General features: G+C 38.1%; 1 protein-coding gene across 11 annotated transcripts in view; it reads right to left on the bottom strand.

Moving 5' to 3' along the window:
• LOC125764490 (UV excision repair protein RAD23 homolog B-like) overlaps positions 1–13,618 on the bottom strand; it is a 219,379-nt gene that overhangs the window by 80,665 nt on the left and 125,096 nt on the right. The window contains exons 1-2 of one of the 11 annotated variants that reach the window (XM_049428808.1): positions 4,100–5,178; positions 1,261–1,738 (exon numbers count right to left, since the gene is read on the bottom strand). The exons of 9 other annotated variants lie outside the window; for them this stretch is intronic. In XM_049428808.1, coding sequence (XP_049284765.1) covers positions 1,261–1,573 — 313 coding nt within the window. In that variant the 5' untranslated portion in view covers positions 1,574–1,738; positions 4,100–5,178. Of the gene's footprint in view, positions 1–1,260; positions 1,981–4,099; positions 5,179–13,618 lie in introns of those variants that run through there. One more of the 11 variants, XM_049428809.1, reaches the window with a different exon arrangement.

A 13,618-nucleotide genomic window follows, 5' to 3' on the forward strand; every position in this document is an offset into this window, starting at 1 on the left:
TTGGTCTAGAGACAATAATAAAAAATCTGTTTTTTATGAGGTTTAATTTTTTTTCATTTTTATCATTAAAAACCCTTTTAGAAATTGAAAGTTTAATCGTAATATTTAATACCTTGAAGATTGAAAATGAACATTGTTTTTGCTTATTTTTTAAGATGTACACGGAGATCGAATATTTTTTTATGTGATTAATTCAGTGGGAACTACCGCAAATTATCAGATAGCATTTCGAAATGAACAACGAATTAAATTTATTTTTTTTAAATTATTCTTTCAAGTATTGAATGAACTGATTCGAGGCAAACTAACTCTAAACAAGTGCAAGTCTATTGAGTAAATAATTTATGATGAAAGTTTCAAAATAATTATTCATGTTATCTAAACAAAATTTTGTTTTTCGTTTCGATTTACAAATTGTTTTTAACATTTGCGTTTAGTTTAAAAGTTTTGTCGCAAATTCGTCTACTTCTTACTTCAAAGTTAATGATGCTTATATAAATAAAATCGCTTTTCAACGTACGGCAGTTGTGTTAACAAAACTTAAATATATAATCAGCTAAATTACTACAAATTTAATTCTTGTTTTACTTCCAGTATACTGTAACATAAGACAAAATATTCGCAAGAAGCGGTAGAAAACGGTCCGAAAGAGTTATTAAATTACAACAGTCATTCATTTTCTCTTGCTATCAACCATATTTCTACTTTTTTACAGCTGCCACACACAAAGTTTAACGTCGATAAATCAGTGCGCCATTCACAATAAATTTTTCCACAACCACACACAATAACAAGGGAGAATGGTTTTATTGATGACATAATGTTTCACGGTGCAAGTGCAATTATTCAATTTCACTCTTGCGCAAATCAATTTGTACCCAAAATGGGTAAAGACAAACATAGGGGGAACATATTGAATTTACAACGTACGGAGAAAACGAGCGACAAAATTTGTTGCACTTTACGATGCAAAATAAAAATAAAGAAATATTTTTGATAAATTTCATTACAATTTTACAAACAGTTTTCATTAAGGCTAGGAGGAGCATTTTTGTTTCATATTTTATCGATCATGAATGATTGAATAAAACAAAAAATCATTGCATACGTGAATATTTCTAACTAATGCAATTACAATCACTTTCCGAGTTTTGGTTGCGTTTTATATTTACACTTTGTTTGAACATTCTGAAATGGGGTATAAAAAATGGCCAAAAAACTACCTTCCTGTCTACAAAACACTCCTAACGTCTCACCTACCGTAAATATGATAAATGTGATCCTCCCCGCTCGATGGTGCCAGAACAATTTTTTGTGATTTCTGACGCACGATGCACTTCCTGCTATTGTTGCATAGAGGTGCATCGCAGCAGCGCGGCATACTGCCGTTGTTCGTTGTTTCTTTGGCACCGGTTCCTTTGCGACCGGTGCTGGCTGGAGTATCGCTGATGTTGCTGCTTTTGACAGCGCTTATGCAACCGTTGTCGCTGCTACTGTCCGTGACGTTGGTTTCGTTTTTGTCGCTAGTAATTACAATGTCCTTGCTGCGACACTGTTTCACTCGCTTTGGCATTTTCCGTGCCGTGTGGAAAGCAACGCGTGTTTCAATTTTCACGCAGCACTATTGCGTCGATTTTGTACACTAAAATCACTACGAAAAGCATAAAACCCTTTTGCGCTTTTCACTTCTTTCCACGCCTTTGATATATTAAATTCATTCCCTATTGCGTTCTGTGTCCTGTATGTGTGTGAGTGAAGAAGCATTGGAAATAATGAAATCATCATTGGAGTATTACGATCCTTTTGTACCGTACCCATATCGTCCTTTTGTGTTGTACTGTTGAGTTAGTCTATTGTGGTTGTCTTGTTTTTATTTGATTTCATTATTTGAATTTCTTGTACATCCTTGGCCGTTGTGATGCATCATAAAGAGCGATTTTGGAACTATTTTGGAGCGAAAACGGTACGGTTGTATTGACAGTTTATATAGCCAATAAAAATAAAATTATTTAAATAAACTTTATTACAAAAAAACGCTTTGATTTGATTTGGTTTGAAAATTTTTTTTTTCTTAAATATTTTTTTTCTAAAGTTCAATATATTTCATTCATTACCATCGTTTAAAGCATAGACATTACATGAAAAGAAAACGATTGTTAAATTGTTTCACTTACGTATCACAATATGTATAATAAATATTTTTATTGTTTTTTTTTAAAGATAAAGTTTAAATATTTGATAACAAATATTTAGAGCAAACTTAGTTTCTTTATGTTTAGATACTTTTATAAATATCTTTGAGGAAGACTTTTTTTTAAACTCGGAAACGTGTTGTTTTGTTACGGACTGCATCATTTAAAGGAAATAAATTTTCCTTGCCATTTTGCCCTTTCTTCTTTAAACTACACACGACATTGTTTCTAGTACGAGTAAGAAAAGCATCAACATTGGTCTTGTTTTCCTGTACATTTTCCAACCTAATTTCGTTGCCTTTCGATGCAACGGTTCATCGCGAAACAAATTATTTCACAGGAAAGCTGATGACGGTTCGCGACGTTCGCATTTCGTTGTGCGCGTAGAAGACGAACCGGGTGGGGGATACGCCATCTCGAGGGAATCAATTAGTCCCGAAGAATAATCAAGTTTAAGGGGAAGGAGTAGCATTTTTAACAAGTTTATTATAGCGAAAATGCGCACACGCTGCCAGAGGTACGAAGGCGTCTCCAAGATTGCTAAACGAATTTTCACACCGATCGACAATCCAATCGGTAGCGGACAACGTACTGGTCCGCTGTGCACCCTTTGCCAAATGCTTTCGGTTTTGGGTATGCATTCGCTGGCTTGACCAATTTTTCTGGCATGTCGCATAGGGTCAGTCCTTGGCTGGTAGTGGCTGTGCACGAACCGTTCGGACAGAAACTAATTATTTGATTTTGCGTCGCTCTTGTTCGCCATACCACCGAGTCCAGTGCTGGCTGTTGAATGTAATTCAGGTATCTGTTTATGCGGTACGCGACGTTGTTTGATGATGGGGAATTCGGCCCGGGCATCACATTATCGCGTCGGGCCCTGTTGAGCAGCGGCCAATGCTGGTGCTTGTGCAGTATGCAAGCCGGACCCGTCGTACGGCGTACGGGCCGAGCGGTTTGGTGAAATAAATAATTAAGAAGTCACCGAATGTGGTATGGGCCGGTTTGCAGTGAGTGTAGCGAGGGTTTTCGTCCACTTACTGTGGCACATCATTAAAATGCCTTCGTGTTCCCTTCCTGACCTGGGTTTTGGTTGGTTGTTAGATGCGGAACGGGTCAAATTGTGTACGCGTTGGGAATGTATTTAGATGCAGAAGAGACGAACGAAAATGATTGTTGCAGCGAGCTTACAACAAATGAGAATTTGTTGCTGGTGGAATGATTTACCAATGTCAAAAACGGAACAATCACGATAATTGTTTTAGTAGAACTAAAAATGATTTTCAATTTCATGAAACAAATTGAAAATTTAATGCACTTGAATTGAACCACATTAAATTTTTTGGGTAAAACATTTCAATCACAATTGGTGTATTAATTTGTGTAATTATATCTATTGCGAACGAACTATTACGTACTATTGACTATTACATGAAATAAATTCCGATCAAAAATGAATTCATGAACTTGTCACATTCATTTCTTTAAATGTCAAATAGTAAAAAAAAATCCTCAATCAATAAATATGTTAGTATACATCAAGAAATCCGGTTACTGATCTGCTGATCTTGTTTAATCTCCCACAAACCGAACGCTAGGTACACATTATGATAATTAACTTCACGACGCAAACGATGCTTTAATGCAGAAAAGGGCGTACACTTGAGCAACAATGTTGATGCTAGAATTATTTAATGTCGTACGAAACAATTTTGAGCTGGGATTTTTTTTTGTTCGTGTGTCTTATGCGACAAACTTGCGCACACGACATGGGCCTCGATGTGCCCTTGATGTGGGAGAACTTGTTTGGCAAGCCTTGCTAATTGTACTGCTGCACATAGTGAAATATTTAGCGACATCACACACAAAAGCACACACGCACACAAAAAGGGCAAATGCAGCAAACTCACACGAAACTGGGACGCTTTGCAAAGCGAATCTAACGAAGTACAAATTAACGACACTAAATCCCGATGCACTAAAACCTGGCCGAATGGGCCCAAAACATAAAACCAGGGAACGTACTAAAGTGCGCACGAGTTGCGTTAAAAAGTGAAACTAAACTTATCTCCATACAACACGCCCCTGGTTCTCGGCATCGTGACGCGATCCTCCGGTTCACGATCGAGTGAACGAAACGAAGTGGCATGAACGGATGAACGAACACGAGATGATCGAAACGATCTTATTAAAGTGGCAAAGACGAGGTGGCGTAAGCTTTTCGGTTTAATGATGTTTTGCGCTAGTGTTGCTGCTGGTGCTATTGGTATTGTTGTCATTTTTAATGCTCTCCTCCATCCCTCTGCATCCTCAAACCTGTCCCGGTATTCCTTCAGTGGCTACCATTGTCTGCCTGGGCCACCGGAGCAAAAGGGTGTCGTACAAACCCCCTGAAGCTATATCAATTCATCATCTTTGATATGTTAACCCTTGGATTAACGATCATGACTGAAAATCGATTTATATTCTTGCTTATTGTTTAAAATGTGCATATAATATACAGAACTGTCTACAGAAATTAAAAATAAAACAGAAAATAATATACCACGAGATTGCTGAGAGGATTGAAACGTCCTATGCCATCAAGGGTTAATCAGTGTAAATCGGATGCTGCAAGCTTTTGCCGGCACTGCACCGTGGCTGTGGCGGTGTTCAATGAAAGGCACACTAGGTGGTACTAGGTAAGCGACTAAGGTTAAGTACCGGCATGCCAGTTCTTCGCTCACTGTTACTTTGGTGTCTGCGTAAAGAGACGTCGCGTACCTTACGCGTGCGCAGAAACACTTGCTCTTGTGAGAAGAGCCCGTGTTCGGCTGCTTCGCACTACCGCTCGGAAACTATTCGACGAGACACGCGGCTACATGTGGGAGATGCAACGTAAACTCTAATAAGAAATAAGAAAAAAAAACGAAAGAAGAAAAAAAGCAACCACAGAAAAATAACAACAGCATACAAAATTTCAATCACACACAGTGCCGTGAGTGTTAAGGCGCACGCGAACATGTTCTCTTACTTGCGCAAACGCACGCAATAGGGCCGCCCGGCTTTTGCGGGTTCATGTGCGCACTGGGTTACCTGGGGGGTGTCGGTCGGTGACGTAGCAGACGGGGTAGATACACCTTTGTGTACCGTTTCCATTCCCGTGTTTTGATTTGTCGTTTTTTGTCATTATTTAACATTTATTAAATGGCGCACGAGCGCGGGCTGGCTTGTTATCATTCTTAGTTTAAACAGCAAACGGTTCGTTAGAATTGGAAGCCTATTTACTATCTTTACTTATAAGTTTAGCACCGATTTCACGTGTAAGATGTTTAAATAGAAAAATTGTAATAAATTTTTTAATGCCTCTAAAGCTTGTAAGTTATTTATAGCTTTGTTAACAGCTATTGATGTGACTAATGTATGATGATTTCTGTTATTAATAAATAAAGGTTCCAAATTTTTTGTAATTTGAATGATTATTTCATATTACATGTATTTTGTTTGTTTATTTTCTGTCATAATAATGAATAAGAATAATTTTCTAAAAAAAATGAAATAATAATAATTTTCAAAATATGTATAGACATTGTTTAAACCTACAAAATGTACAATATTTATTTTATTTTTTTGTCAATCTTATTGTGATTATTTTAATTTTACGTTTTTATTTTACCAAAATGGAACAAACTTCACGAATATTTTATCTATTTTTTGGTGAAAGCGAAACTAATTAATTTTTCAAATTAAAATTGGTTAATTAAATTGTTCTTAATAATTCTTTTTCGAAATGAAGCAATTTTTTTTAATCAAATAAAGTTTTACTACAAATTGTCGCTCGGAAACAGCTTCTAAGCATATAAGCTTACCCCTCTGTTCGGGTGTGGCAAAGCTGCATAGTTTCACCCAATCACACTCAAATCAAACCACAAACCACAAAGATCACACGAACGAATTGTTCACCTTTCAGACAGGGCAGATTAAAAATTTTGCGGTTCTAAGGCCACCACCGACAAATAAGCGTAAGGAAATGTTTTGAGCGGGGGTCTCATAAAAAAAATCAACACACATCATCACCCTGCATCACCTAGCGAGGTATAGTGATTGTTTCCAAGATTAAGACACACCGAAAAGAGCGAAATGCGCCGGTAATGTCCGCTCACAATTGCAAATGGTGTGGGCAACAAGAAAGAAAAAAAAACGCTTGTTCAAATCTTTTCAAACCACACGCAAACGCTAGAGCCGCACCTGGTGAGCGATACTTTTCGATTACCATCGTGTGACGGGAATGTATGCCGCGATGGGAGGGTTTTTTAAAGCTTTTGCTTGCCTTGTGCCTTCTGTTGCAGCTCATGACACGCACATTAATGTTGTGCGGGCTCTGGCAGCAACTAGTTCACCGTTTGTCTTCGATCATTCCGTTGTCCATTAGGTCGGTTCGGAGTCAAAACAAAGTTTTCGGAAAGAAAAGGCTTGATGGTGGTGCTTTTTTTCATAGTCGCCCCCATACGGTGTGTGGCTTTAGGTGAGTACAAGCCTTATTCAGCGACGTTTTGCACCAGCTGGGAGATAATGTCGCGTGTCGTACGCGTCCGTCCAAGCAAGAGGTGCTGTTCGAACCGTTTTGCTTGATGCTCGGTTGTGCGGGTAATGAATCAATTTTTCATTTTAAAACCTACCGAACGGACGGTGCACATAATCTCACCGCACCGTACGTGTGCCAGTGTCCGTTTGCAGATTAGCACATATTAATTAAGTCTGGCATATTGTTGGCGTGGCGACTTTTGATCCGGTTATGGTGATCGATGCACGCGAAAATGTGGTTGCTCTTTGATGCACTTTGCAATCGAGCCGTACGGATTAATGAACGGTGGGATTTGATGGAACAATGGAACGCGCATTCGGGGAAGGGTTGCCTGGGTGTGTGACTAATGAACATGGTCCGTACGGTGACAGCAGTGACAGCAATCCGGGAGCTAAAAGAAGGGATTTAAAATTAACTGTTCGATGAAGTTTGATGCTCTTTTGGAGTTATTGTTATCTTCAGGACAGTGTTTTATACTTTACGATTTACTTAAGCTGAGCTTTGTCGGACTTTAATTGTGACTCGAATGCGGGAGATATCCTTGGGAAAGAATTCTTTCTGCTAAATATTAATAAAAACACTTTATCAAACACCATTTGCTACCCTTGTTTGACTGTACCCACTTTTCGATCTGATCGTTGACCCTACTCGGACAGCATCACTCATTAGCTTTCAAAGCTTAGTTTGAGCTGTTGGATCGTTGCGTGCCCGATACAATCATGCGTCGCGTCGTTACGCACACTTTGGTCCATTCTTTGACAGCGCGCGATCGATAGATTAGTTTCGATAGTGGATTGCAGCAGGTTGGCCGGTCAGGTTTGTTGATACATTGTGTCCGGGCGCCTAGGCTACAGCTTAGCGTCCGGCAAAATTGCGTCTGAAACCAATTAAACGTCAACGCAAGTTCCATTCGGATCGAGCTTTCCCCTGGTCATTTTTATGCTGTCACCACATCGGCTACCTAACAGTGGCTACTCGTTGTCGAGTGTCAAGTAGACCTTGGAAAGGGTTGTTTGTTGTTTTTGTTCGGTTTTTTTGTGTGTGTGTTTGCTTTTTTTCTGATCCGTTGTGTGTTAGGGGCATGGGAGGGATTAAAGGGATTGGATGTTGATTGTTGAGCGTATTGTTTTTCTAACAGGTGCAAGGCTCTTAAGCCAAGGAGAGCAAGTTGGGTTTTAGTGTTTTTAGTGTTGGATTAGCCAATGATTTTTTTGTGTTTGATTTAAAAGCAAACATATGGTCCGTTTCTTAGTATTATTTGATAAAACGAGACTTTAGTCCGGAGCTAAGAAGAAGTACATTGTAGGCCACTTCGAATCAACTAGATATAGTCGATCAAGTATTTAAAATGTGTTCTTCGTACTGAAGATGTGAGCTTCACAAGCCTAAAGAAGCAGATTGTCTTCCGGTGAACATTAAATGCTGGTCAGTAGATCAGTAGATGCTGGTCGGGAAACACCCAAAAAGAAAAACCAAAATTTGGAGGCAAAGTTGGTGCAAACTTTTCATTCAGACATTTCTTTAAGAATTGTTTTTTTAAAGTACTGTACTATTGTTCTAGTTATTCATAAAGAAGCCTTTAGGAGGGAAGTGTTGATGACTCTCGCACGATGTTGCCAAAAAGATCCTTCGATGTGTGAGGATCATTAAAAGATAATGTTTTGTCTTTCCAAAATATGGGATATGATCTCAAAGGGTCTTACAGAAATCACGAGTTCTTTCTAATAATATCTTTTGAAAGAGTATGTGATTTAGCCATGCTGATTGAATTCTAGCCTTGAACCCTTGAAGGCTGGGAATCTTTCCAAAAAGAAATTCCTCAAACACAATTCTTTGGGACTAGCTCACAAACGGAGGACCAAATCCTACAAATTTCGAAACAGCATCCAAAATAGATAACTCCATTGGAAAACAAAAAATCTACAAATTTTGAGGTAAAATCAACCGATCCTTAAAAAGTTAAAATACAAAAGTGGCAATTATATTTTATTTTCGGGGCTTTATTAAGATTTGGATCAGTTGCGTGAAAATCTTATTAAATGAACATAGAATTGAAGAGAAATTTGGTTTGGTTTGTTATCTTGTTAAAAGTTTTCTTATTGCTATTCGAAATCAACCATGTTTTGTAGCAATTTTGATTAATACATTAAGAGAAGCTTAATGAATATTTCTCAAAAATTCAGTGCTTTTTCAGCGGTGCTAAGTACCAAACAAATAAAAAAAAAACAAACAAAAAATGCTCTATTTTTTCTACTTCACACAATGCCATATGTTGTGGTGCTTTTAACACGTTCATGTTAATTCCTTTCATCTGTAGCGATTGAAAGAGAAAAAAACGGAACATAATTACTTACAAATTACTACCCCCCCGTTTGTGTATGTGTGTTGTCATTTCCATCATAATGAGTGCTAAACAGCCGATAGCGCATCATTTTGTGAGTGTTTTTTTTTTGTTTGTTGCACTGTCTCCGCTTGGTGTGATTATCTTTTCAAATAATCTGCTTAAAACATCTCTCCCGCTAACCATCTTACACGTGTTCGGTCGTAATCAGTCCAAAGTGACTGGTATTAAGCCAATTAGTGTCCGGCGATACGCAAAACATCGCTCCCGCCAACGTGCATGTCACTGCCGGTGTGTCTTGCGCTCACATCCATGCTGCAATCCATGGCGGGTTGGTTCGTTTCGTGGTTTTTTTTGCAGATTTTTTTTTTGCTTCACATGCCACGCACACGCCTTGTTGCTGTTGGATGCTGCAGCAGCCCGAGGAAGATCGCGTCTAGCTTTTGGAGGTGGTTTGCAAGTACACGCACGCACGATCGCATGTAAATCAAGCATGCACGCAGTAAGGCACGCCGCTTGGTCCATGCTGTGCAGCATTTTTTTTTTAGTTACCAGTCAGAAGATTGTATCTGGGTATTTTTTTTTGAAGTTCCGTGCATTTACTTCTTGCACACGCAACCGGGGCAAGCTTGTCGAGGAGAGTGAGAAAATAAATATTGATGAAATATTTGCCTTCTCGCTGCAGTTCGCACTGGAACCGGTTTGGGGGTTATGCCGGGCTTGCAGTTTCGATATTTGCCCATTTTATTTCCCTTCAAGCAATTGTACGGCACATGCACAGTCGTCCAAGGGGGGGCGAGTGCATATTAAAGCTTCGCTAAAAGTAGCCAAAACGACGTTCACCTGGCATGGTGAAGCACTTTTTCACCGGATCCTTAATGTGTGACCGCCACCGTTTTGCAAACTGTAGACGAACGATCGAACGAACGATATCGAAATGAATCACAAAACAAAAGCAGATACACAAGCTTAAAAAAATGGTAAATGTTTAAGGTCAACCCGAAAAAAAGTTAATACCAAAAGAGTGAATTATGCTGCAGAATGTATACAGTTTTTTTGTTTTTGGTTTTTATTATTACAGTGCTCCTGGTGGGCTTATGAGTTAAATCATCGCATGTTCGCGCGAAATGACACGACTGAAAGCACTCGATCCGATGTATTTGGTGGTGTTTATTTGATTGATTGTATTGATATTGACGTTCGCTTCTGTTTGTTACTTTTGCTGCGTTAACATGATATTAAGGGCAATAAGCAATTGTTTCTCGTTCGCGAAAAGTAATGAATGAGTTGAGTGGTGATTGTGTGATGATATATTTTTCGCATTGCCGTGTGCTGCTTTTTAGAGAACATTAATCAGTTCATTACATTGTATGGGACAGAACGATCAAAGCTAAAACTGCGATCCCAAGCCCAAAGTAGAAATTATGGCATTAATGAATCCGACATAAAGATTTGAAAATATATGCTCTATGAATAACTTTTTTATGGTAAACTGCATTATTATTTGTTAATTTTTTTTATTTTAAATAAAAAATCCTTTATAGATTAAGTATTCTTTTTCTAAATATTAAAAATTAATTAATTTTCTTAAATTAAAATCAACCCTTAAACTTTATAGCAACTGTGAAGCTTTCAACGAAAGCTTTTCCAATTGGGGTAAAAAGCTCTCTGATTTTAGTTTTGTTCTCTTTGTGTCAGTATCCTGATGCTATAAAGCTTTGATTACATTTTTGCGTTGAAAGCTCCAGCTGCGTATCGAAAACGCATTCTCTCAAGCTTCTACTGATACTCTCACGTACTCCCAACAGTACTCTCTCACAGGATAAAACTCATCACGGAAATAATGAAGCGAAATATCGAAAGCGCAACAGGTATCGGTTCGCATACTTCCGTCCCCCTTCCGTCCGGTGGTCTGTCACCATGGGGTATCGGACGAGATCGGTGGAAAATCTCGTAAATCTTCGCTCTCCCGAGTGCCGATGGCAGTTTGACCTACGCGAGTCTGACCTAGCCAGCTGGCGGGCCACGTGACAGATGGGCTAATTAGTTTTCCGCAAATGGTGCATAATGATTCTTCATGTGTTATGAAGGAAGGTAATGGTCGAATGAACAGATTTATTGCAATGAACTGAAGGGTAAGGGTGAGATGTTAAATCTGATGGAGATATTGAAGAGGATTTTTTGTGTGTTGTATTTAAGTGTTTAAACATTATGTGTGATAAATAAACATGGAATGAAAACAAAAATCCACGTTTCTATATAAAAATCAATTCCAATTTTGATTTATGGATTGATGGATGGATTGAATTGCAATGGCTATTTCTGTTCATGATTTCGGTACCATTATGTACTATTTTTGTATTCTACTAATTTAATCAAAACAAGCTTAGCATTCTTAAACCATACCACTACCCTACAGAGAATGATTGACGGTTCAGACTTATTCTCGGTAAAGAATTTCAATTAAACTTGTAATACAGGCGGACAGGCCATTTGGCAGACACATCATTTCCATTTCTGAATATCGTTTGGTAAATAGAATGTATACTCTAAAAGTCTATGAAAAGAATCGAATAGAGAGAAAGGAATGAGTAAATTTGCTGTTGAAATAAAGTTGTTCTGTCCTTGTTTTAAGCTTGAAAAAGTGGATAGATTTCACAATGGATTGTGGTTGAAAAGCAAAGGAACAAGTTCTTATTAATTGTGGACTGAGAAATTTTCGTTTTGTTTTAAAATGCTAAGAACAATGAGAGGTGATCATTTTTTGTAAATATGTAAATATATTTTACAAACATCTCTTCGTTTGTTTCGGTAAATTCTATTTGTCGTTTTCCTACAAAAGTTTAGTTCTTTTCAATACCTCGCTGGTCGAATTGGTACTATCAATGAAGAGCAAAAACAATTATCTCACACATCATTAATCATTCGCCATAAATCGTCAGCCAGCAGGTCAGCATATCTTAACGAGGTAATTAACGCCCCACACAGCCAAGTTTCGTTGATGTTTTCAATCCATTGACAATGTTCATTTTTTCTACTCTTACAACGCCTTTAACTTTTTCACGGGCAAAAGTTCACCTTACGGTTAAACAGAAGCTTCATCAACGGAAGTTTGGCATTTGGCCGATTCCATCAAGTGTAAACCACCGATGGGCCGAAATTTCACCGGTCTGCCGTGTCACGGTGTTACAGAGTACGCTGAAGTGTTGATATAATTGTCCCAGGGATGCCCTAAGGTCATTTTCTAGGAATGATGAAAAGTTTTCCGTAATGATCACCGACCACCATAATTGCCATCGTTTCCACCCACCGGCTTGGAGATGGATTATGGCGTGTTTTGGGGGGAGGGATGTTTTTGGCTGACTTTATGACGAACAACTTTTTATTTGACTTTTCAATTGTGTACGTTTCTAATTTTACAAAAGTTTAATTTAGCAGACGCTTTTGATCATTTTTATAGCTGCGTTAAAGATAACAAGAAGCAGGGTTAGTAAATGCCATTAAATGGCAAATGTTTAAAAACGGCACAATGAAAATGATTTGCTTGAAAGAGAAATGCAGAAGAATTATACTTCCAAATTGGAAGAAATTTCACCAGAAAAAATTAATACCTAGTAGCTTTTACTGCCTAACGAATGTTTGTTAATTTAAATTTAATTATTCCTTTCATTTCAGTCTTTTTCGTTCCAAAAATAAAATCCAATTCAATTCAACCATTCAGAGCGATTCTTTTAACTAGAACGTTTAACGTTTGGATTATTTTACCCATTTTTTTCTCGTTTGATTCCTAACAAAAACATCGTTTGTATGGGGTATAAAATTTCTCTCGAAGGATCATGTAAAATTTTCATCAAGAGGAAACCTTAGGACCGGAACCATACATACCCACGTGACCTGATTACCCAGCATGCTCCCTCCCCTTTAACAGCGTCCATCATTTATTTCTATTCACAATCACATTGAGGAGAAATGGAAATTCAAACGTAACACAGCGTGCCCATGCTCCATTATTACAGGCCTGGAATTCCAATGAATTTTGTCCGAAATCGAAATGTAACTTGCGGTTTTACATGAAAACCAGCTGGTTGCTTACTGAAGTGAGCTGAAGTTATTCGATTTTCGATGAATTGATTTTACGGGATGCAAAATCATTACCAACCCTCCACATTATTGGGCCATGTTTTTGTATTTGAGATTTGAGATTGGCTGTCGAAATAAATATTTTATCGCACAGATTTCCAATTTCTTAGGTTTCCGTAGTTACTTGCATGGTTTACGACTGTTCAGGGTTTAAGAGAAAATGGAATGGAATGCTTTAAAAAAGAAAATTTAAACTAAAACATGCGGTTGTGATTTACCAGCGTACCTATTCGCTACAAATGGATCCGGAAAGCCCGGAATGGTAACCTTGTTTGTCGGAATGACCACGATCGCACACTTGACAGAAGTGTCCTGAAGCTTCTGATACGGCTTAGTGAGTTTGTAGCCTGTGTCGCATTTCGCCAGATTGTAGCTATGTGCAGG

The sequence above is a fragment of the Anopheles funestus genome, chromosome 2RL, assembly GCF_943734845.2.
Source record: "Anopheles funestus chromosome 2RL, idAnoFuneDA-416_04, whole genome shotgun sequence".
Lineage (NCBI taxonomy): Eukaryota > Metazoa > Arthropoda > Insecta > Diptera > Culicidae > Anopheles > Anopheles funestus.